General features: G+C 49.9%; 1 protein-coding gene and 1 pseudogene across 1 annotated transcript in view; one reads left to right on the top strand and one right to left on the bottom strand.

Moving 5' to 3' along the window:
• Positions 1 to 1123: 1123 nt before the first annotated feature.
• KCNJ5 (potassium inwardly rectifying channel subfamily J member 5) overlaps positions 1124 to 22038 on the top strand; it is a 28149-nt gene continuing 7234 nt past the window's right edge. Inside the window, exons 1-2 of the mRNA XM_003923513.4 lie at positions 1124 to 1542; positions 21032 to 21978. Of these exons, the coding sequence (XP_003923562.1) occupies positions 21042 to 21978 (937 nt within the window). The 5' untranslated portion in view covers positions 1124 to 1542; positions 21032 to 21041. The remainder of the gene's footprint in view (positions 1543 to 21031; positions 21979 to 22038) is intronic.
• Positions 12212 to 17371, bottom strand: LOC141584945 (uncharacterized protein KCNJ5-AS1-like; annotated as a pseudogene).

Raw genomic sequence — 22038 nt, forward strand, 5'->3', positions numbered from 1 at the left:
GGTATTAGTGACAAGCATTTTTCTCATTGGAAGGTAATAAACCAGTTTGCTGGTCATAGACATCATTCTCTTAGCATTTGTGCTAGGTGCTGGGGGTACCCCGCTTTTGACCAAGTTGTGTCTGCCCCTGAGAGAGGGGGCTGGCATGGAGGATGTTGACCGAAAAAGGCTGGGTGACAGAGAGGGGCCAGAGGGAACACCACCCGGCGAGAAGGCCCACCCAGAACAACCGGTCCTCAGAGGCACCTGCCGGCCCTACCCAGACAGCAGCCCTCCCTTCCAGCGTGCCCTGGCAGCTGCCTTTCCTACGGCCCCCACGATTTAAAGAACACACTCTGGTCATCATCTGTCCTCAAGGCAGGGAGGAATCCAAAAGGGAAAGCCGGGAGGCGGTGCGGAGGACGCCGGCTCTGCCCACGCCTGGGCAAGGTTGAGCTCTGTTCCCTCCCGGCCGCTCCGGCCTCGGGTCCGTGCAGGGCGCGTTTCCAGCCATCGCCGCCCAGCAGACGCCGCACGCCCGGAGGAGAACGTCCGAGGTGAGCAGCGAGCCCGGGGACAGCAGGCCTGGGTCCTGTCCCTGGACCTACTCCACCTGCAGCCGACGGATCAGGCCCCCGGACGCTCCCTCCGCGGCGGGTGCCAGAGCCGTCGCGCGGGGGCTGCAGCGCCCAGACTGCGGCTCCCCCGGCTTCCCGAAGGAATTCCCCCATCTGCTGCATCCCTCCCGGGAAGCCGAGAAATGCTGCCAACCGCCCGCTCGGCGCACCGCGGAGCGACCGAGCATCCCCGCCGAGGCTCCGAGCCAAGATTTCTGCCCTAATAGTTTCTCCCTTCTTTCTGTCTGCTCCACCGCACCCACTACACACGCGGCGCTCACACACGGACACGCGTGCACACGCGGCGCTCACACACAGGTGCGGGGCCCTGGCACCCGCAGCAGGGGTGCAGCCGGGGGCAGGGGGAGCCGGGGGAGGGCGCAGGGGGCCGCGGGTAGGAGAGCGGAGGGCTGGACGCCTGCCGGGCTCTCCCGCCGCCTTCCTCCTCCCTACAGTCCTACCGAGCTGACGGCGTCCCGGATCACATGGAGCCCCCGCCCCACCCCAGCCCGCCCCCCGCCGCCAATGCCGGTGGCCCTTCCAGTCGCGTTACTACCCAGAGATTCATCCGTACCAGAGACGGAGGTAGAGAGGAGGGGAGAGGGAGGAGGGGACACACCACACACACACCACACACACACACACACACACACACACACACACACACACACACGGGGGGTGGGGAGACAGAGAGAGAGACTGCCTCCAGCTGCTCACGCTGGAGAAAGGGAGTGACCCAAGGGGCCGCGAGTGAAGGGGCAGGATGGCTTAGGCACCTCTGCCCAAAGGACCCCACGACAGGGAGAGGTTCCTGCTACAGCTCCTCCGTGGGGTCATGGCAGGGGCTGGGGAGTCCCCCCGAAATCCCTGAGCGCCCCCAGCACTGCCGCTAAGGGACACCCCAGAAGTTAGCCCCAGTGGGACTCGGCAGCTCCGATCTCAACAAGTAAGTTCTCGTTTTTACTCCTCCATTTCTCCCCCGGCTCCTGGGTTCTGGCGGGAGGACGACACCCTCGGGTGTCCATCGCAGGGGCAGCAGGCTTTCACAGGGAACCTGCTAGATTGGGAGCCAGGGAGGATAAGGAAAAGCTTAGGGCAGGACTCAAGTTTAGCCAGGACATTGGAGATCTCCGTGGCTGCAGGACGCCCTGGGCGTGGGGAGCCCGGCCGTAAACACCTCCACTTCTGGCTCTAGACCAGGGCTACCTGGGGGCACCCCAGATGTCCCAGCAGTGGTGTGAGAGGCAAGGACAGCGACTAGGAGGGGGTGGGGTGGGGTGGGGCGGACATTATTCATCTGATAGGACTCTACCTTCAAATGGGAGCAGGGAGGGCCAGGGTGGGGGCGGTGGCCGCTCAACCTTAGATCCCCTGTCTAATCTTGCTTTCTCTTTTAAGTGTGGCCAAATTGGAAACACAGCCTTGTGATTTCTGCCCCCCTCACTGCCAGAGTCACTTCCTGCATACCTCCCTATCTCTTTTTAAACAGCTTTCAAACGGTTCAGAAAGGCCAGAGGTGAAGGCTTCGAGGACAGAGGATAGGGAACTGGGAAGGGCAACCTTGTCACTGCTCCCCTTCTCCTCCAGTCAGTGCTTCTCCCTGCAGAGCTGTCACCCCCTGGTTTTATCTGTGCCTTCCCTCAGACAGGGCTCCCCCCCACCTCCCCGGGGCTGTGGAGGGCCTCAGGTTCAGCCCCCAAAGTTCTAGGGCTGCCCAGAACCTGTGAGCAAGGCCAGCCCAGAACCTGTTCCAGAATTCTTTTCAAACACCAGAAGAAGATCAACAGGAACCTGCCAAGTACTTGACTCTGTTTCAATCCTTTTAATAAGCCGAGATGATCACCTTCCTTCTACAGGTGAAAAATTGCAGCCCAGAGAGGCTGTGCCACTTGCCTGAGGTGCACAGCTCATAAAGGGATCTTGTTTCCTAGCTCTGACTCCAAAACGTGCCTCGTTTTCATCATAAGCCATGCTTTATAGGGTTTTCTGGTTCCCAAAGCACTTTTCCATGTGAGAAAAAGGCTAATATTTATGAAACCAAGGTGCTGAGCTAGCTACGTTCATGAGCTCATCTTGACATCAGTCCTGTGGGCAGAGCTTGAGTCTTCTGTTTTGTAGATGAGTGAGGGTGATAGAAGTCCAAGTACTCCGCGGCGGCAGCGCTGTTATTTCCAAAGCTCTTGTCCTCTGGCTTTAAATCCAGGGTCTTTCCACTAACAAAAGCTAATTCTGAAAGCTGCTCTGGTCTTCCCACGTCCCTGCTTTTCCTCAAAGCCAGGTGTAAGTCGCACCATCTGGCTGAATGAGGCCCTCAGGCTTGCTGGAATCCGAGGAATGAACAGAGCAGAGCGAATGATGTGGGAGTTAGAGGCCCATGGCCGGACTGTGGTGTGAAAAGCTTGGTCGGCGTGGTTGGCATTTTAAACTATCTATAGAGCCCACCTGAGATGGCACCGTTCTGCCTAGGGGCATAAGGCCTTTGGGGGGTGGCCTGGGGTACAGCCTGGACAGGGTATGTGCTTCTTGGAAGAGCAGCAGCAGGGCTACCGCTGAAACAGAAGAAACAGCACATAGAGCACTTGCCAGCTCAGGGGGCTGAGGTAAGAGGCTTACTTGAGCCCAGGAGTTCAAGACCAATTGGGGCAACATAGCAAGATCCCATCTAAAAAAAAAAAAAAAAAGAAGGGATGGAGAATTTGCCTATACATTCCACAAAGCACAGGGATTGTCCCCAGAGCAATATTCCAGCCCCGATACCTCGCTCTCCAACAGAAAGAGAACCAGCCACTCAGGCATGGCTGTTTTCTGGCCTCTCCAAAAGCTGCTGTAAATTGCTGGCATTACTCACAGGCAGCATTTTTTATTTAAGTAGCCTGCCTGCATTCAGCAGAAAATGAATGTGCTCCATCCAGCGAGTAGTTCGGCTGAAGGAGGAGCCGAGGGTGAGGAGGCTCACAGAGGAGCTGGGCCACATTCACTCTGCCCCGGGCTGTCCCCAGAGCTTAGCTACCTTCTCTAGGATGAAGTCAGATCTTAGTGGGATTCCCCATCATGGCTTCCCTGGAGTCTGCTGGCTCATCCAGAGCAGTGCAAAGCTGTTCATTTGTGGGTCCAGCAGAGACAGGCGTGAGGCTCTGTCACAGCATTCCCCTGCCTCGCTGCCTCTGGTGCAAAGTGAGATCCCTCTGGGGCTTTTTGCAAGCTCCTGACTGGGTTTCTTGTCCAGGAATTCAAGAGACTCTGAAGGCTGCTCTAATCATCTGTGATGAAGTAAACTCCCCAGGAGGGAAGAAACGACTAGAGTACCCATTCTCCAGTTCCCACTTGCCCTTCAAATGACCTGATTCTTCTGTCTGCTGTGGGCGAAGCCACAAATGGGTGTGCTATGCTTTCATGTACTTGAAAACTGCATCCACTTCGCATTTTTAAAACTCGTTCAACAACCATACATTTGATCACTTATCATGTATCAGCAATAATTAATTTTTGAAAACCTTGGAATGTGATCGTTGGGGCAGGGTTATGCTTTTTGTTTAGGTGAATGTTAGCAAAAACTTGCATTTTCTGAGCCGATACTGATTGACTTTTTAGGCTGAAGGTGGAAAGATGGTAGAAAGAAGGCAGGGGTCAGGGAATCCATCAGGTAGTTCAAAGGGGCTATTTTTGGATGAAAATGCTCACTGTGTGTGGGCCACAGACAGGTCATTGAGAGCTGGCCGTGTTTCCAAGAGTGGATCTGTCATCAGATAATGATAGCAGTCAGCCAAGGAGGAATTTAAAAAAAAAAAAAAAAAGCATGGGAGTCCAATCCAAAGGATTGTAGTGAGCCATTTGAATAAGAATACCTGAGCGTATTTCTCAAAAAGACTTGTAAAGTGGCTTTCTCTGGAATTCTTTTAGAACAGAGTGAACAGCTTCCCCTTCTGACATTCTACCAGCCGGGGCTGGCCTGGCGTGAGTGGCTGCCTCTGAAGCCCCTGCTGGACAGCAGCTTATCCAGCTCCTCCTACCTTGACATTCTGATAAGGGAGCTATTCTAGTCAGCAGGGCCCAGGATGGCGGGAACCCTTGCCAAGAGCCGTGCTAAGTTACATGGCGGAGCCAAAGCTTTAACGCGTGACCCTGGAGATCCTGGCTACTGCTTAAATGTTAACTTCCATTATCATTCCGGACCAGAGCAGCCTGAGGGCAAAGGTTACGGATTCTCTGACCAGTTGGCAGGTGGCAACAGCACTTCCTGGTCACCAGGGATCAATCAGTGGGGTGGTCGGATAATATGGAGGAACAGAAAGGGTAAGGGTGAGGGAGACGTGGAGGGGTGGGGGAGGAAAGGAGAGAGCAAGTTTGGAGTCTCATTCTCGTCCCCTGTGACTTGGTGGTTCGGGCTGGGTGTGTTGCCCACCCTGCACGTTTTCTCAGACTTCAGGCACCCCACCATACAATCAGGGAGGTCCAATGTTATCATCCTACACTATTTCCTGCTGCTCAGAAAGAAAAATGGGAGCAGAGTGTGGTGCAAGAACCAAGAGGACCTCAGATGCTTCCTGGGGCCAAACCTGTGTCTCCCTCTCAGAGTGTGCCCCCCAGTTTCCCAACCTCAGGGATGACTGCACTGCTTAGCACTTGGTGCCTGGAGCCTTGAGCAGTGGGAGGTGCTGCTTATGCTCCACCAAGGGGGCTGTCCGGCAGCACCAGCAGAAGCCACGCGTGCCAGGCCCCAGCAGCCAGCCCACTGGACGTCTCAGTATAAAGCCTTCCCCGGCCAAGTCAGGCTGCTTTGTAAAGTGTCCTTCACCAGATAAATGCTCTCAAAAATATGTAGGGAGCTCCTACCACAGGTCAGGCCTTGTGTAGGCACCTGAGCTAGAAGGTGGGATCTTACACACCAGGCCTGCCCTCCCTCCGAGCTCCCAGACCACTGCCTGGGGACAGCGGAGCTACCCAGAGAGATTCCGGCATCGGTGCTGCAAATTCTTAGGGAGAGGCACAGGGGGCCGCAGGGGTGAAGGCAGGCTGCCCTGTGGGGGTAGGGCAGCCTTCTAAGGGGGCTTGAGAAACAGGTTTGCTGGTGACCCAGCGCCTGCCCCCGGCCCTGAACACCTTTCCTTGGTCTCTTTCAATCTCCCCTGACTCCTCCTAAACATGCATGCTGGGGCACATCTTACTCCCTTTCTCTTCTTCTCCCTATCTCTCTTTCTTGGTTGGTTTGTTTCCCCTCCATTTTTGTCTTTTTTTTTTTTCCACTCATCCTCTTCATCATAAGCGCATTTATGCTTCTTTCACTCAACCTCTTTATCTACTACAGTCATTCTTTATTTTTTCATTAAATGTTTTGATTTTGAGATCGTGATAGATTCACATGCAGTTTCAGAAATAATAAACAGAGATCTGCCATTCCCTTCATGCAGTTTCTCTCAGTGGTCGCATCTTGCGAAACTGCAGTAGACCACCAAAACGAAAACGAATACGTAACTGGTAAGAAAACAACATTTCCATCGCCACGGAGATCTTTTCCGTGGCCCTTTTATAGCCACGCCCACTTCCCTCCCACCCCACCCTTTTCTTAAACTCTGGCAACCACTAGCCTGTGCGTGTCATCTCAAGAATGTTATGTAAGTAGAATTATACAGTATGCAATATGTCATCTTTTGGGATTGGCTTTTTTCACTCAACAAAATTCTCCTGGAGATTCATTCAGGAGCGTGCATGTGTGCTTGGTGTGTGTGTGTGTGTGTGTGTGTGTGTGTGTGTGTGTGTGTGGTGTTTCATTGCTGAGTATTGGGAATGTGCCGTGGTGGGAATGCTCCGTAGTGGGAATGTACCACTGCTTGTTGAACCATTCACTCACTGAAAGGCATCTGGGATGTTTTCACTTGGGGCTATTATAAATAAAGTTGCGATAAACATTTGTGGACTGGTCCTTATGTGAACATAGGTTTTCATGTCTCTGGGATAAATGCCCAGAAGTGTAACTGAGGGGTCATCTGGTAGTTGTATGTTTCTTTTCTTTTCTTTTTTTTCCCCAAAGAACTGTCAAGCTGTTTTCCATTGTGACTATGTCAATTTCTTTTTAATTTTTAACTTTTTTTTTAATTGCATTTTAGGTTTTGGGGTATATCGGTGACCATGACATTTTATACTCTCACCAACAGTGTATCAGTGATCCAGTTTCTCTGCATCTTTGCCAACATTTGGTGTGGTCACTGTTTCTTATTTTAGCCATTCTAGTGTTACCTTTTATTTTGCATTTCCTTATTTACTAATGCTGTTGACCTTTTTTTTTTTCTTTTTTTCTTTTTTTCATTTTTCTTTTTTGGAGACAGAGTCTTGCTCTGTCGCCCATGCTGGAGTGCAGTGGTATGATCTCAGCTCACTGCAATCTCCGCCTCCTGAGTTCAAGAGATTCTCTGGCCTCAGCCTCCCAAGTAACTGGGACTACAAGTGTGTGCCACCATGCCTGGCCAATTTTTGTATTTTTAGTAGCGACAAGGTTTTAACATGTTTGTCAAGCTGGTCTTGAACTCCTGACTTCAGGTGATCTTCCCGCCTCAGCCTCCCAAAGTGCTGGCATTACGGGCGTGAGCCCCGCGCATGGCCTGTTAACCATCTTTTCACGTGCTGATTTGGCCTCCACATATCCTCTTGGCAAAATGTCTTCTCATGTCTTTTGCTCATTTTCTAATTGGATTGGCTTTTGTTGTTGCTTCTGTTGAGTTTCGAGGATTTTTAAATATATATTCTAGATCCCAGTCCTTTATTAGATATGTAATTTGCAAATATTTTCTCCTACTTTGTAATTTTGCCTTTTCATCTTAACAGAGTCTTTTTCAGAGCAAGTGTTTTTAAGTTTGATGGAAGTTTAATTGATCAGTTTTTCTTCTTATGGATTGTGCTTTTTTTGTCAAGTCTAAGAACTCTTTGCCTGCCCCAGATCTTGAAGTTGTCTCCCATGCTTTTTTCTAGGAAGTTTTATTGTTTTATATTTAAGTTCATGATCCATTCTGAATTAACTTTGGTATAAAGTCTGAGACTTAGGGCACGGTTCTTTGTTTGCCTAAAAATGTGTAATTGCTCCAGCACCGTTTGTTGTAAAAGCTGCCTTTCCTCCACTGAATTCCTTTTGCACTTTTGTCAAAAATAAGTTGGGCATATTTGCAAAGGTCTATTTTGGGGTTCTCTGTCCCATTCCGTCAATCTATGTGTCTATCCTTCTGCCAATACCATAGAGTCTGAATCACTGCAGCTATGTAATGACTCTCGAACTTACACAGACTGACTCCTTCCACTTTATTCTTTTCCCCAAATTGTTTTAACTATTCTACTTGCTTTGCCCTTTCACATAAATTTTAGAATAATTTTATCTATCTCTACAAAAAACCTTGTGAGATTTTGATGGAAACTGCATTGAATCTGTATATGAATTCGGAGAGAATCGACATTTTTACAATATTGAGTCTTCCAGTCCATGGATACAGTATGTTTCTCCATTGATTTGCTATTCTTCAGTTTCTTTCTGAGTAATTGTCAGCAGTTCTTCTGCTCCACCATGAACTAATTGTGTGGCCTTGGACATTAGACTTTCAGGCCTTCAGTTCTCTTTCTGTAAAATGCATCTAATAACACCTACCTTGAAATGCCATGGGAAAGGTCAAATAAGATAGGGCATGAGCAGTGCCGCGTGGAAGGCATCAAGACACAGTTCCCTTCAGCTGGGTCTCTCATCTGTTCTCTCTTTCCTCCTCCTCAACTTTCATTCTGATGCCCACATCCAATTGCACTTCTCTTCACTTTGTCTTTCCTTTTCATCCTTTGCTTTTTTTATTATTATTATTAATTCTTCTTTCATTCTCAACCCCCTACTCCAATTTTCCTCTTTCTTTTTTTCTTTTTTTCTCTTTCTTTCTTTCTTTCTGAGACAGAGTCTTGCTCTGTCGCTCAGGCTGGAGTACAGTGGCACAATCTCAGCTCACTGCCAACCTCTGCCACCCGAGCTTAAGCGATTCTCATGCCTCAGCCTCCCGAGTAGCTGTGACTACAGGTGCGCACCACTACACCCGGCTAATTTTTGTGTGTTTTTAGTAGAGACGGGGTTTCACCATGTTGGCCAGGCTGTTCTCCAACTCCTGACCTCAGATGATTCACCTGCCTCGGCCTTCCAATGTGTTAGGATTACAGGCATGGGCCACTGTGCCAGGCCTTTCCTATTTCTTTCACTTCGTTATTCTCTATTTCTCCCTGGATTTTTCTGTTTCATTTCTTCTCCCACGATACTTTTCTCTCTCTTCTTTCTTGGATCATTAAGCATTCCATTTTTGTGGAGTTGTTCAGACATTGCATGTGACTGAAGGGCCACTCAGCCTGGGTTCAAATCCAGACCAACCACTTACTAGATTCAGAGCAATTGACTCACACGCCTGTGCCTCAGTTTTCTCATCTATAAAATGGGAAGAACAGTATCAGACCTTTTCTGAAATGATTAAATGAGTTTATGCACGTAAAGCACTTGGAATGAAATGGCGTATATGGTACAGCCCTCGTAGCTAGCTATAATTATTGGGATTATACCGGTTATGTCCAGTTTCCCTGGCTCTTTCTCACTGGTTCATTTACCTTCCCTCAGCATCTCATTTTTTCACTTGTGTATGAATATATTCAAATTCACATTGTCTTGCTTTCAAGCTGTCTTCTCTGCCCACTTCTCCTACCTCATATTCCCTAATCATCACTGACAAATTGGCACCAGCCCAGGAAATCTGTCCCTTGGGCTATAGAGAGGAAACAAGTGGTTTTTCATTTTGATTTAATTGTTAATCTCCTTTATTATTTAATGTGGAATACATACAGTGTAGAGTTACAATGAAGAAAATGGATTATCACTGTGCGGCTCACTTTCAAAGAGATGGCAGGCTTAAAAAGGAAAAGTACCAGACAGACAGAAACAAATGTGGGGGAAAAAGCGAAATTAATTAATTTGATTTCCGTGTCCTTTTTATGGGCATGATTTTTTATATATCTTCTGTGGGATCCAGGAGGGTGCGCATGGATTTTGCAAGTAAGCCACAGCTCGGTATTAAAGGGAAGAGGTGTAAGGAAGGGCGAGTGACTCACAGGGGCTCACCAGGCAGGACAGAATAATACTCTTCCCAAGCTGGCAGGTGGAGAAGCTCAGTCTCAAGCTCACAGGCCTGCCCCATAGGTTCACTGTTCAATAATGGCCTTCATCTGTGATGCTAAGTTACTTGAAAGGCACTCACCTGACCCTAAGCCTTTCAAATCCATATTCCATACCTTGAATCAGGCCTAATATCTACCCTTTTAAAAATTTCTGAATATATTTAGACTCACTTAGATATGCTGGACAGAGGGCTATTTTAAATACCATCAGAATGGTCTTTTTGTTTCTGTATTTTCTCCAAAGAACTGAACTCCCCAAGCAAAATGCCAGACCTGTCTGCTCTCCCTTCAGACTAGAATTCTGTCTTCCTTTAAAAATCCTGACATGAAGCACCATTTAATCTTTCCCTCTCTGCCTTTTTGTGTTTATGGTGACCTCTCAGTATTTTGGTTTCTTTAATGACAAAGGAACCACGGAATTAGTCCACAGCACTTCTAGGGTACGTGTTTCTCTCCAGGTATCAGGAAATAACGCATGAGGCTTTATTACATCCTTAGACTTGTGGTGAGGACTCCTCCATGGATGGAGTCTAAATGAGCAGCCGGTTCACCCCCACTGGTCTGGATTACCTGAGGCTCCGCAGGCCCCAAACTCACCTTCTGTTGCCCCATTTGGCACCCCAACCGCCCCCCTTTGCTGTGCAGCCAGAAGTCAGGGTCACCTGGCAGACCTATTGCTAAGTCTTTCAATGTTTCTATTACATAAAACTTCACAGTCGGTGTTTCTGTGTCTACAATGCCAGAATCCTGAGAGTGAGTTAACCCGAATTTGTGTGCCCCCTGGCAAGCCCAACTATCCAACTATAAAAGGGGACCAAAGTGATGGGACTCTCATGAGCCAACATGGGAGCTGAAAGAGCCCAACAGAGATATAAACTGCCATTATTATTCCATGATAATAAATCTGCATACTAGGAAGACCGGGATTATTTCAGACCTCATATCTGCTCTTAACTTACAGCAATCCAGTCCAAGGGGAGCAATTACCTGACGCCAGTATTTGGTAGGGTAGAATTTTTCTTGATAAAATGGCCGACATGTCGTGAACATTAGGATTCCATGAATATTTCTATTTCTGATACAGGAAGGAGACGCAAGGTAGGAACCTGTAAAGGAACATCTGATGTGGAGCAGAGGATATGGCCAGGGGAGTCAGGTTATGATTCAGAACCAAGGTTGCTGGACTCCAGTGGGTGCGCAGTAGAAGGGAGGGAAAGGGTGGGCTCTGAAGTCAGGCCGCTGTCAGTTTAAACCCAGGTTCTGCCGCTTGTGAGCCACGTGTTCTGGAGTAAGTTCCCTCCCTGCTCTGAATCTCAGTCTCCTGATCTGAATAATGGACACGTTAAACTTATTCCACAGTGTTGCTGAGCTGACAAAGTGGGTTAACACACGTAAGGCACCTAGTTCAGAGTAGCATACGTGTGTGTGCGTGCACGGCCACACACACACACACACACACACACACACACACACACTTCACTTCCAGAGCTATTCTGCAAAGAAAAACCAAAAGGCGGTACAAGCTGCTGCAGGCAATGAATTGATGTGTTGAAAACAAAAGCAAAAGAGTGCGAAGGTCATGGAGAATGCGGCAGACAGGAAAGATGCTCCCTAAAGAGCTAGTCCTGGTGAGGGTGTCTCCAAGCAAACAAGGGACAGCTGAGTGACTCTGGGAGCAACGTCAGTGCTGCATCCTTGTCTCCACCTTGACTTTGTTCTCAACAATAATCTCACCCATGCGGTGAGCTCCCCTTTGAGGGACAGAGGCAGCTCAGAATGGAGACACAGGATGCACTGAGAGGGGGAGACCTGGGCGCCAGTGACAGCTCCCCCAGGGATGGTCGGTCTGAGCAAGGCTGATGCAGCGGAGCCCCTCAGCCACCTGAGATGCCTCATCCGCCTTCCCAGTAGCTCCCTTCTGCAGAGCCCTCAGCAGCTTGGCAATCAGAGAACACTGTGTGCAGGGACAGCTCCACGGGGATGAAGTGTCCCAACTGACACAGACTGTTCCGAGATCCATGCTGTCCCCGGCTCTGCATTTCACTGAAAGCCCCTCGTCCTGCTCCTGACATTCAGTCCCCAGGCACAGCCATCAGAGACTAGCCACTCTGGAGAGTAGGGGGTCCCTTTCTGGGGTATTCTGCTTAAAGCAGAGGTGAGAGCTGTGCATGCTGGAGCCCTTGGGAGCCTGTGACAGCCAGGAGAATCCTGGGTATAAAATCAGCATCTGTGGTCTCATTCCACTCTTCTGACACAGCTCTCCAGTCCTTTCCATGATGCCCTCACCACTGATAATCAGCATCCATTATATCGGCACCAGGAACCAGCTCAGAAGGCCACCTGACCCACCCTCCTGTCCCTCCAGCCCTCCTCTGGAAGGACTCACAGTACTTGAAGTCAGAAATCTCTCCCCATTGAGAACCATTTCTACTGCTGGCGAACTGGAGGATTACTGCCATTGCCCAAGATGCTGTTCTCTGCAGCAGGTTGGCACGGCGTGCCAGTTATGGAGGAGAAGGCAGTGAGGAGCCCCACTTTAGGAATGGGGATGTCATAGCAGCCATCTGCATGGTGGAGGGGACTGGGGAGCACAAGGCTGTGCGCAAGGAGACAGGGCTAGTGAGGGTCACAGGAACCAGGCTGGTGGGTACTGAGGGGGCAGCCCAAGCCGCCCTCTCTGCTCTCAAAGGCCTTACAGATTGACTTCTCCTCCTCCTGCCATGCCTCCTGCCTGCTTCGTCCTGAGGTCCTGAGGACCGACAGGCAGGGTTTGTGGCAGACCTGTTAGTGCAAACAGGAAGGCTGTGAGGAGAATGGAGCGGCACTCCCACGGCTCTCAGCCCAACTCACAATGCAGCCCAACCTGTCCACGGGAGGAAAAGGCCTCTCTCCAACTCCCTAGCCCAGAAATACAAACTGGCAGCTGGCAGACTGAATCTGACCCACACATACATTTTCTATGGCTTGCTCACTTTTTCAAATATTGTTGAATTAGTGGTCAACACAGAAAAAAAAAGAAATTTAATATTCAAAAGTTTCATTTCTGGCTTTTCTGGGAAAAGAACAGGGAGGATCTTGCAGCACCTGTCCCACATCGTGGCGTGGCAACAGTGAACTCAAGCTGAGTGGCGGCTGCCCCTTCAGAACCGCATGTGTGTGCAGCTCACCACCGTCCCCGACACCCTCTGCTGAGTCCCCCAAACCCAGGGCAAGTTTTGGTGGCATTTATTATGGGTTTGTATATTTGCTCTTCCTAGAATAAAGAGGATGTAATATTTTAAATGTTCCTCTATATGAAAATGAGGGTGTAAGACATCTCATTTAAATAAAAATAAGAGAAAGCCTACTAACTGCACATGAGCAAGAGGGGTGTAGGGTGCGTCTCTGTTGGAAGAATGCGATCCAGCAGCCGCACTCCCTGACCCCCGACAGCCACAGCCCTGGGTGTAGACGGCAGAGCTCCGCACAGACCCACAGGTTCTGGTTACTGTGGCATGCACATCCTGCCCATCTGAGACGTTCCAGAGTGAGGAGGTATTACCCTCACTCCTGGCAGAGGCAGGCCTGCCTTAGATGAAGGAGAATCCAGTAAAGGGGTATTAAGAGTGAAATCAGTGGCTGCTGGTTAGCGGTCTTGTTCTTACTGGGGGCCACCATACAAGTAGACTTTCAGAGAGTGATGGGGCACTCTTAGTGACGACGCCAGAACAACAGGTGTTACTTAGGACGCAGGGACACCTTATGTCCTTGGAGCAGTCAAGGACCTTTGGGGGCAAGTATTGTGCCTAGAAAAAGTTGAGGAGCAGCTGTTAGATGAATAGGCAGCACCCTGGAGGGGAGCAGGACGGAGAAAGAGAACACAGCCCTGGTTGGTGGGGAGTCACCCCAGCCGCTGAGGAGCCTGTGCCCAGAGAGAGGCACAGCAGGGAATCATGAATTCCTTTCAGGTTGCAGATCAGGCTTGTGTAGATCTGGCTTCATTCAGAGCCAGTTTTCTCAGGTCCTGATACCCCCAGGGGCTCAGAACAACATGGTCACACCTGGAGGGCTCCTGAGGAGCCACCGCCCAGGTGGCGGCGGTGATGGCTGCACTTAGAGCCTTCAGCATCAGACAAAACCTGATCCTGCTTAGTAACTGTGTGGCCTGAAGCAAGCTACTCAAATCACTCTGCTTTTGTGGCCTGTAAAGTGAGGTGACTAAAATGGACTTCATAGATTTGTGTGAGGATCAAATGACACAATGCATAAAAAATACTCAGCACAAATATGACATATAACAGGCATTCCATGTGTGAGCTATTAGGACTGTCTGCTCCCCTGTTCTCATGCCCACAAAGCTCTGCTACCACACCCTGCTCACTGGCACCTTCCTCATCAGGGCCTTCCTGACCCTTCCTCACCTGCCCCAGACAAGCCAAATTCAGAACTGCACCTTGGCCTCTCTCTCAGTCTCTATCATGCTGACTGTCTTGCCTGCATACTCCCCATAGTACTAGAGGCTCCTTGTGGACAGAGAATGCATCAAGGGTCCTCAATCTCATTGCCTTTTAGAGTCAGCTGGGGCCAGGCTCTGGACGAGGCATCAGCACGCTGTCCAGCTCCCAGCTGATGGCAGTGAGTCCGTGCTACTCAACTGTGCACTGAGGACCAGCTGCATCCTAATCACTGCGGCTCCTTAGCAAAACCGCGGACTCCAGAAACCGCAGACCCAGAGAATCCGAACCTGCATTTTAGGCAGATCCCCAGGAATGGAAAGCGCACTTCATTCTACCCCCAGAGCCCAACATAATTCAAACGCCCAGTGGGTGTTCAGTGGGGGTTCACTGATTGACTAATTGACTGAGTGAATGAAGCCCTGTGTCAATTTCCAGTGGGATTTCACACCTACTCCCTCATGTGCTATGAAACAAACAGGCTCAAAAAGTAGACCCATAAAACATTCAAGAATTCAAAAATAGATGCAGACCTAAGTTGATAGAACAAATAGTTGCAAAATGGTGAGGTTTTTAAATGAAATACCTGATGGGCTTTTAAAGATTTATTACCACTGGGCTCTGTGCCATTAAACCTCCAAGCACACTAGAAGAGAGTTTGGCTTTGTTTTAAGGTTGGTAATTTTGAAAAGCAGGGAACCCAGCACTGGCCCCTGGGAGGAATCTGCTCACCAGTGTGGTTTGGGCACAGTCTTTGGGCCTCTGGCTCGCCCCTCCTCCAGGAAGAAAGACCCACTTGCTGGGAGTCCCCGGCCCTGCCAACCCCCTCACCACCCTGGTTCCCTGGGGACAGGGCCTCTGTCTCCGCTCTGCAGGCCCCTCCTGGCTCTCATCTTCCCACCCTGCATCCCCCAGCCCCGCCTTCCCCGCAGGCAGCCGCAGAGCTGCAGCTGACTAGGGGGCCAACCCGAAGCGGCAGGCAGCTTATCCAGCCCCACTGGAGGCTTTGTCCCCTGCAGGGTGAGGGGTGTCCCCAGTGTCACACTCCCAGGCCAGGCCAGAGGTTGCAGTTCTCAGGCTCCCCTGTCCCAGCCTCCCTCCCCCTCTCTCCCAGGCTGCCTTCCCCAGTCGCAGCCTCCTCTCCGTCTCTCCCAGGCTCTGGCCAGGAGATCTCGGGGTGGCGGGAGGGGTGCACTGGCGAAGCGAGAAGCAGGCCTCTGCAGGACCAGGGATGAAGGTGCGAGGGGAAGGCCTGGGACCTGGGCCTCAGGCGCGGGAGGGAGGAAAGGGAAAGTGCTCAGAAAATTCTTCAGGCACGGCTTCTGGGGGCGGGGGCGGGGAGGAAAGGGGGCCGGGTTCCCAATCCCACAGACGCTGCAGCAGCTGAGCAGGGCCTCTGGGCATGCCCTCATCTAGAGCAGCTGCCGTGGAATCTGGAGAGCCTGCAGCACTTGCTGTGCGATGCCGGGTGAGGTTTTTAAGCTGTCTCCCGTTTTCCCCTGTTGTAAACTGAAGATGATGCCTCTCTTGGGAGTGGAAGCGCGATGCTGACACACAGTAGGCAGCACTCGGGACCTGTCAGTTCTCCTTCCTTCTCCAGTTGTTTGAAGCACTCCTGCCCTTCATCCCCCACCCCCGACCCACCCCCGACCCAGCCCCTTTCCCAGCCCTGCCCCCCAGGTGGAAAATCCTAGGAGCTACCTCTCAGGAAGGCTCCTGTAAGCCAGGCACTGTAACCACATCTTTCATTTCATCTTCACAGCAGCTCTTTTGGTGAGTACTGTTACCCCCATTTTGTAAATAAAGCGAGGGATGCTTAGAGAAGTAGCTTTTCCAAATGTGCCTCAGCTCCAGGCATAATAGGAACCTAGGTCATCTGATGCCAGCGTCAGCTTTCCGAACTGTTCATAATCCGGCGTCCCTTTCTGTACTGGATTTTCTATTTCTGCCAAAACAGATGACCACAGACGTAATGGCTGGAAACAGCACCCATTTATCGGCTCAGAGTTCTCAGGCCTGAAGTCCAGGCATGATGTGACTGTGTTCTCTGCTCTGTTCTCACAAGGCCAAAGCCAAGGTGAGGCCAGTATTTTCATGTGAAACTCGGCCCCCTTCAAGCTCCCGTGGTTCTGGCAGAATTCAGGTTTCTGTGGTCATGGGACTGAGGTCCTCACTTTTCTGCTGGCTGTCAGCTGGAGGCTGCTTTTAGCTCTCAAGGAACGTCACCCGCATTCCTCGCCGTGTGGCCCCCTCCATCTTTAAAGCCAGCGAAGGAGAACCTCCCTCTAATTCCTCTAATAATTTGAATCGCCTACTTCAGGAAAAGCCCAGTCCTTTCTAACAGCATGTGATTGGGTCAAGCTCACCCCAGATGAACTTCCTTTCTTAAAGTCCACTCTGCAGTATGACATGCCCCAATCACGATAGTGAGGATTTCCTGGGGTTCCTCAGGGAATATGTACCAGAGGCAGGAATCACGAGACTGTCTTGGAATTCCACCTACTTACAAATGCCTTCCTGTGCCCATCATGTATTCTGGTTTACATTCAAGTGCTACACCTTGAATGCTCCCTGCTAACCCCAATGGGCCTTGAGGGGATAGGGGCAGCCTATTTACCAACCTGTTTAGAGCATTTTCCTATGAGTACAGTCATGTATATTCCCACAGAAGAGTACAGCTATCTCCGTCTGAGATGTGAGCACATCCACCTCCATTCCTCTTCCTCCAGTTTTATCTTGTTTCTAAAGCTCAGGGAATGTACATTTTAATCCAGGATGTATGAGAGAGAAAGTAGGAAGTTGGTATAGATGCTTGTGACCACAAATAGGGAGACTGAGTCTGAGAAAAGACTTCCAGCCCAGTGGTCTCCCCAGGAAGCCCTGCTGACCCCCAAGTGAGGCTCCTACCAAGTTGCTGTGGCCCCGACCCCTGACATTCTAGACCATGTCATGACACGGAGTTTTCCTCCCTGTGGGTGGGTGATGTTTGGAATTCTTAACCCAGAGGTCTATCTAAATGGAAGTCAGAGTCACCAATGCGTCATCTGAAACACAGCTTCCTTCGATTTTTGCCTCTTTTGAGTCTTCCTCCACTTGTGTTTTCCTATCAAAGGGATTAAACCCCTTTGCTGGACTTGAAGCTCGGTCTTTTAGAAAAGCTTTCATCATGTCTCAGCACAGCTTCCCATTCACAGACACAGGAGAGGATGGAAGACGAGCAGTAGCAGGCTTGATGAGGATTAGTAGGATTTGCTCAAGTCAGTGTCTTTCCCTGGTCCTGCAGAGAGCAGCTAGGAGACAGCTTGCCTTGGCCGGCCACAGCATTCCTCCCTGTCTTTCCTCTACAGACAGTTCTGCAAAAACCCTCAAATATCAACTATGGGAGGACTGGCTCTGTGTTTATCTTCTTCACTGCTTTATGTCCAGCTCCTAGCACAGGGGCTTGGCTATAGTAGTTCCTCAATTAATGTGTGCTGAATGAGTACATAATTAATAGAACGGATCTTGAAAATCTGATTAAAGAACGTCATCTCCATTGTCCCTGAAAATCCTTTTGACTTGATAGGCACACAGCACTGAAGGCCAGGGCTTCCAGGATGGTCATTTTACTTACCTTTAAAAGAAATCTGAACAGCAGGGGCTCCATGCCACTCAGTCCAATGTTTGCCCTGCAAATTGCCCACTGGCCCTTTAGCTACTTGTCTTAGATATTCTCTACCTCTCTTTCTTCATCTTTAAAGTGGGGTTAACAGGACAATGCATTAAATTTCAATCTGAGGAGAGATTATGAACCACGTTCATCTATACTTACGTTTGTATTATGTGTTTTTTCCATGAGTCCCTACAATTGGCTCCCAGGGCTGGAGACACAGAGAATATTATCTGGGATTTATAGCAGAGTAAACTGAGGCAAAGGACGTTAAGATTGTTTTTTCTTTGGACCACAAAGCAGGTTTGTTGGACACTGAGTTCAAATCCAAATGTTACTCTGGGTTGAGTCAGGAATGACGTCTGCCGATGATGCCTACGCACAGAAATGCATCCCAATGTCACATCAAAAGTAAACTACCTTTCCTACCTCCTGGACGAAAAAGTGTTCATATCTGGGCTGAAATGTCCTAGAAAACATTTTCCCATTTCTAGCAGAGCACAAAGCCTTCGCCTACAAGAATGTATGCAAGTATGTTTAAAAATAAAGAAGGAAACAGTGCAGAAAATCAGCAGCAAGCTGTTTTCCCCAAAGAGCTGAGCACAGGAGGATATGAGTTCCCATGTGCCCCGGCTGATGACTCATTCCTGTGGGCATTGTGCCTGCCCTGCCCAACCTCAGTGGCCCAGGGAGTCTGCAGCAGCGCCCCCATTGGAACCCTATCTCAGTTCTAGCAGCTGGGATGTCCAGAATACACAGGGCCTTGGGACAGCAGCATTTCCCACCATCTCTGAGCATCTGTGATCGGGCTTTCAGGATTAAGTCTCCCACTTAAGGCAGAGCAAATTCCTGCTTGGGATTTTGCAGAGAAGCCCCAAGCCTTTTCCTCTTTGTCTCATTTATCTTTGTTAAATGCCACATGAAGGAGCAGGAAGCAGGTGGCCCTATGCAGAATGGGAAATGGCCAATGGACATCTGGGACAAATAGCCCTTCAGATGACCCTTCCATATGATGTTTTAAAGGTTACCTTGAAATTGCTACAACCACCCAGGCAGCACAGGAAAAGGCCCGCCAGGGTCCCCAGACTTCCCAGGACATGTGGAATCTACCTTGGTTTGCTGTTGAGGCAGCTGACTCAGTGGTCGACAACCTTTTACCAGATTGTTCTATGGGGACATAGCTTCCTGGTATGGTGTTCTGCCTGGCAGAACCTGCCGCTAGAGTCACCCCTGGAATGGTGGCAGGGAAACACCTGCAGGGGACTCCTCAAACCATCTGCAAATGGGGTCTGTTGAGAAGGCACTAAACGCCAAAGCACGTCTTAGGGAAACTTACATGGAGAGTGCTGCAGCGGTCCTGATGACCCCTGCATGTCATGAGGTCCTCATGACTCCGGCAGAGCCAAAGAGAGGCTCTGCTTAGCAATGTCTACAACAAGGGCTCTGGGTTATGGAGTGATTCGGCCTAAGGTCAGGCTAATTCCTATCTGTTTCGCAACATATTTGATCTTTCAGTATTTCAGGTAACAACCTAAGCGGGGTTTCAGTGCTTGGGAATGTTTCCAGGGCTCAGGCCTGCAGGGAAAGACATGAAACTGGCCAGGTGACAGAGCAGCCTTGGCATCTGGTGTCTCTTGATCAGGACAGATAAGTCAGTGGGGATTCCTGGGGGAGCCCACACCTGGGAAGGAGGGTACCTGTGAATTCAAGGAAAGCTTGCTTATAAAGAGGAAGAAGGGCTGATGGATAGTATCCCTAAGGTGACGTTCCCCTAGGCCAGAAGCTCATAGAACTTTCTGGAGGGAGCAGGTCATCAGCCTAAGCATGAGCATCAGTGTCTGATGGCTGTTGTGTGGTGAGTGTTGTGGGTGGGCCCTCAGACTGCAGTCAGATAAACCTAGATCCAAAACCTCAGCTGGCCACATGCTACATGAGCTTCATTCTTCTCTTCAGAAAAAATGAAGGGATAATAACAGTATTTATCAAATCATATTGTGAAGATTAAATTAGCTAAAGAATAAAAATTTCCAAGTGCAGTGCCTGGCTTATGAGTGCCCAGAAATGTGGTCTGTTATTGTTAATTGAAGAAGTCTCTCCTAACTGCATGAGAGTCTCAAAGCGTGTTAAACGGGTTTTGAGCGAAACATCAGACACCTGTATTGCAGTGTCTGGGTGCCTCCTGGAAGTGTGGCAGGTACCCTCAAAACATGTTATGCCCTTTGAAGAGCCTTGGGGGCATTCACATCCTGTCCATTTCAAGTTCTTAAAGGACAGAGAACAACAAAATCAAATTTTCTAATGGTAGGCCTCCGCAGCAATTTGTCGTTTTAACAAGTGCTCAGAGGGCCTCAGACTTCATGCTCAGACGACAGGAGAGACCAATTGACAAATCAGACATATGCGCCTTTTCCTTTCTGTCTGCTGCTAAAAGACCTCAAAGTAAATGGAGTCAGCAAGAAATGCAAGAAACAGCACAGGCTTGGGCCAGACGAGCAGGAATCCAGATATCAGCTCTGCCTGATATTTGGTGGCCTGGGTGTCACTTAACCTCCTTGAAACCCTGATTTCTTACTTATCCATCCAAGTATTTAATAAATACTTTTAAAATACATATATGTGCCAGGCTATGTTCTAAGTGCTTGGAATATCAGAGAACAAAACGAACACAGACCATGTCCCTGTTGAGCTTACTTTCTATGGGCGGGAGAGAGACAGTTAGAATTAAGCCTGATCCATAAGCAAACAATATAGTGTTTATATAACGGGGATTCCAATGGCTAATGCCAGTGAGTTGCTGTGGCAATAATAAGATGACGTGTAATGCATGGGACATAGTAGGCATTTAATAAACTGTTGTGATTATTCTTTTTAAAATTGCTCCCAGAGTTATCAAATCCTTTAAATAATTAATGTGTAGTTTGCACCTAGGTATTGTTCATTTATTCATTCAACAAACAGCAATTGAGCATCTACTATGTTCTAGAATCTGTACTAGGCACCAGGGATACAAAAGAACCCTATAAGAGAGTGCAGCCCCTGCCTTTGAGGATTTCACCCTCTGACCCCTGGATAGCAGAGGACAAGCCAGGGAGAGCCCTGGGGTGGGGGCTGCCTTCTCTCTTGGATTCTCCTGAATCAGAACAGCCCAGCTCACTGATGGTGTCTTTTTTAACTCAAAGCATCCCAGCTATGGCTGGGGATTCTAGGAATGCCATGAACCAGGGCATGGAGATTGGAGTTACTCCCTGGGACCCCAAGAAGATTCCCAAACAGGCCCGCGATTACGTCCCCATTACCACAGACCGCACGCGCCTGCTGGCCGAGGGCAAGAAGCCGCGCCAGCGCTACATGGAGAAGAGCGGCAAGTGCAACGTGCACCACGGCAACGTCCAGGAGACCTACCGGTACCTGAGCGACCTTTTCACCACCCTGGTGGACCTCAAGTGGCGCTTCAACCTGCTCGTCTTCACCATGGTTTACACTGTCACCTGGCTGTTCTTCGGCTTCATTTGGTGGCTCATCGCTTATATCCGGGGTGACCTGGACCACGTTGGCGACCGAGAGTGGATTCCTTGCGTTGAAAACCTCAGTGGCTTCGTGTCCGCTTTCCTGTTCTCCATTGAGACCGAAACGACCATTGGGTACGGCTTCCGAGTCATCACAGAGAAGTGTCCAGAGGGGATCATACTCCTGTTGGTCCAGGCCATCCTGGGCTCCATCGTCAATGCCTTCATGGTGGGGTGCATGTTCGTCAAGATCAGCCAGCCCAAGAAGAGAGCAGAGACCCTCATGTTTTCCAACAACGCGGTCATCTCCATGCGGGATGAGAAGCTGTGCCTCATGTTCCGGGTGGGCGACCTCCGCAACTCCCACATCGTGGAGGCCTCCATCCGCGCCAAGCTCATCAAGTCCCGGCAGACCAAAGAGGGGGAGTTCATCCCCCTGAACCAAACCGACATCAACGTGGGCTTCGACACGGGCGACGACCGCCTCTTCCTGGTGTCTCCCCTCATCATCTCCCACGAGATCAACGAGAAGAGCCCTTTCTGGGAGATGTCTCAGGCTCAGCTACATCAGGAGGAGTTCGAAGTCGTGGTCATTCTAGAAGGGATGGTGGAAGCCACAGGTAAGATGCTTTGTTCTCCTCAGCCACAGATGGTCCTACCCACACTTCTGACTTAGCTAC

The sequence above is a fragment of the Saimiri boliviensis genome, chromosome 6 (genome assembly GCF_048565385.1).
Source record: "Saimiri boliviensis isolate mSaiBol1 chromosome 6, mSaiBol1.pri, whole genome shotgun sequence".
NCBI lineage: Eukaryota > Metazoa > Chordata > Mammalia > Primates > Cebidae > Saimiri > Saimiri boliviensis.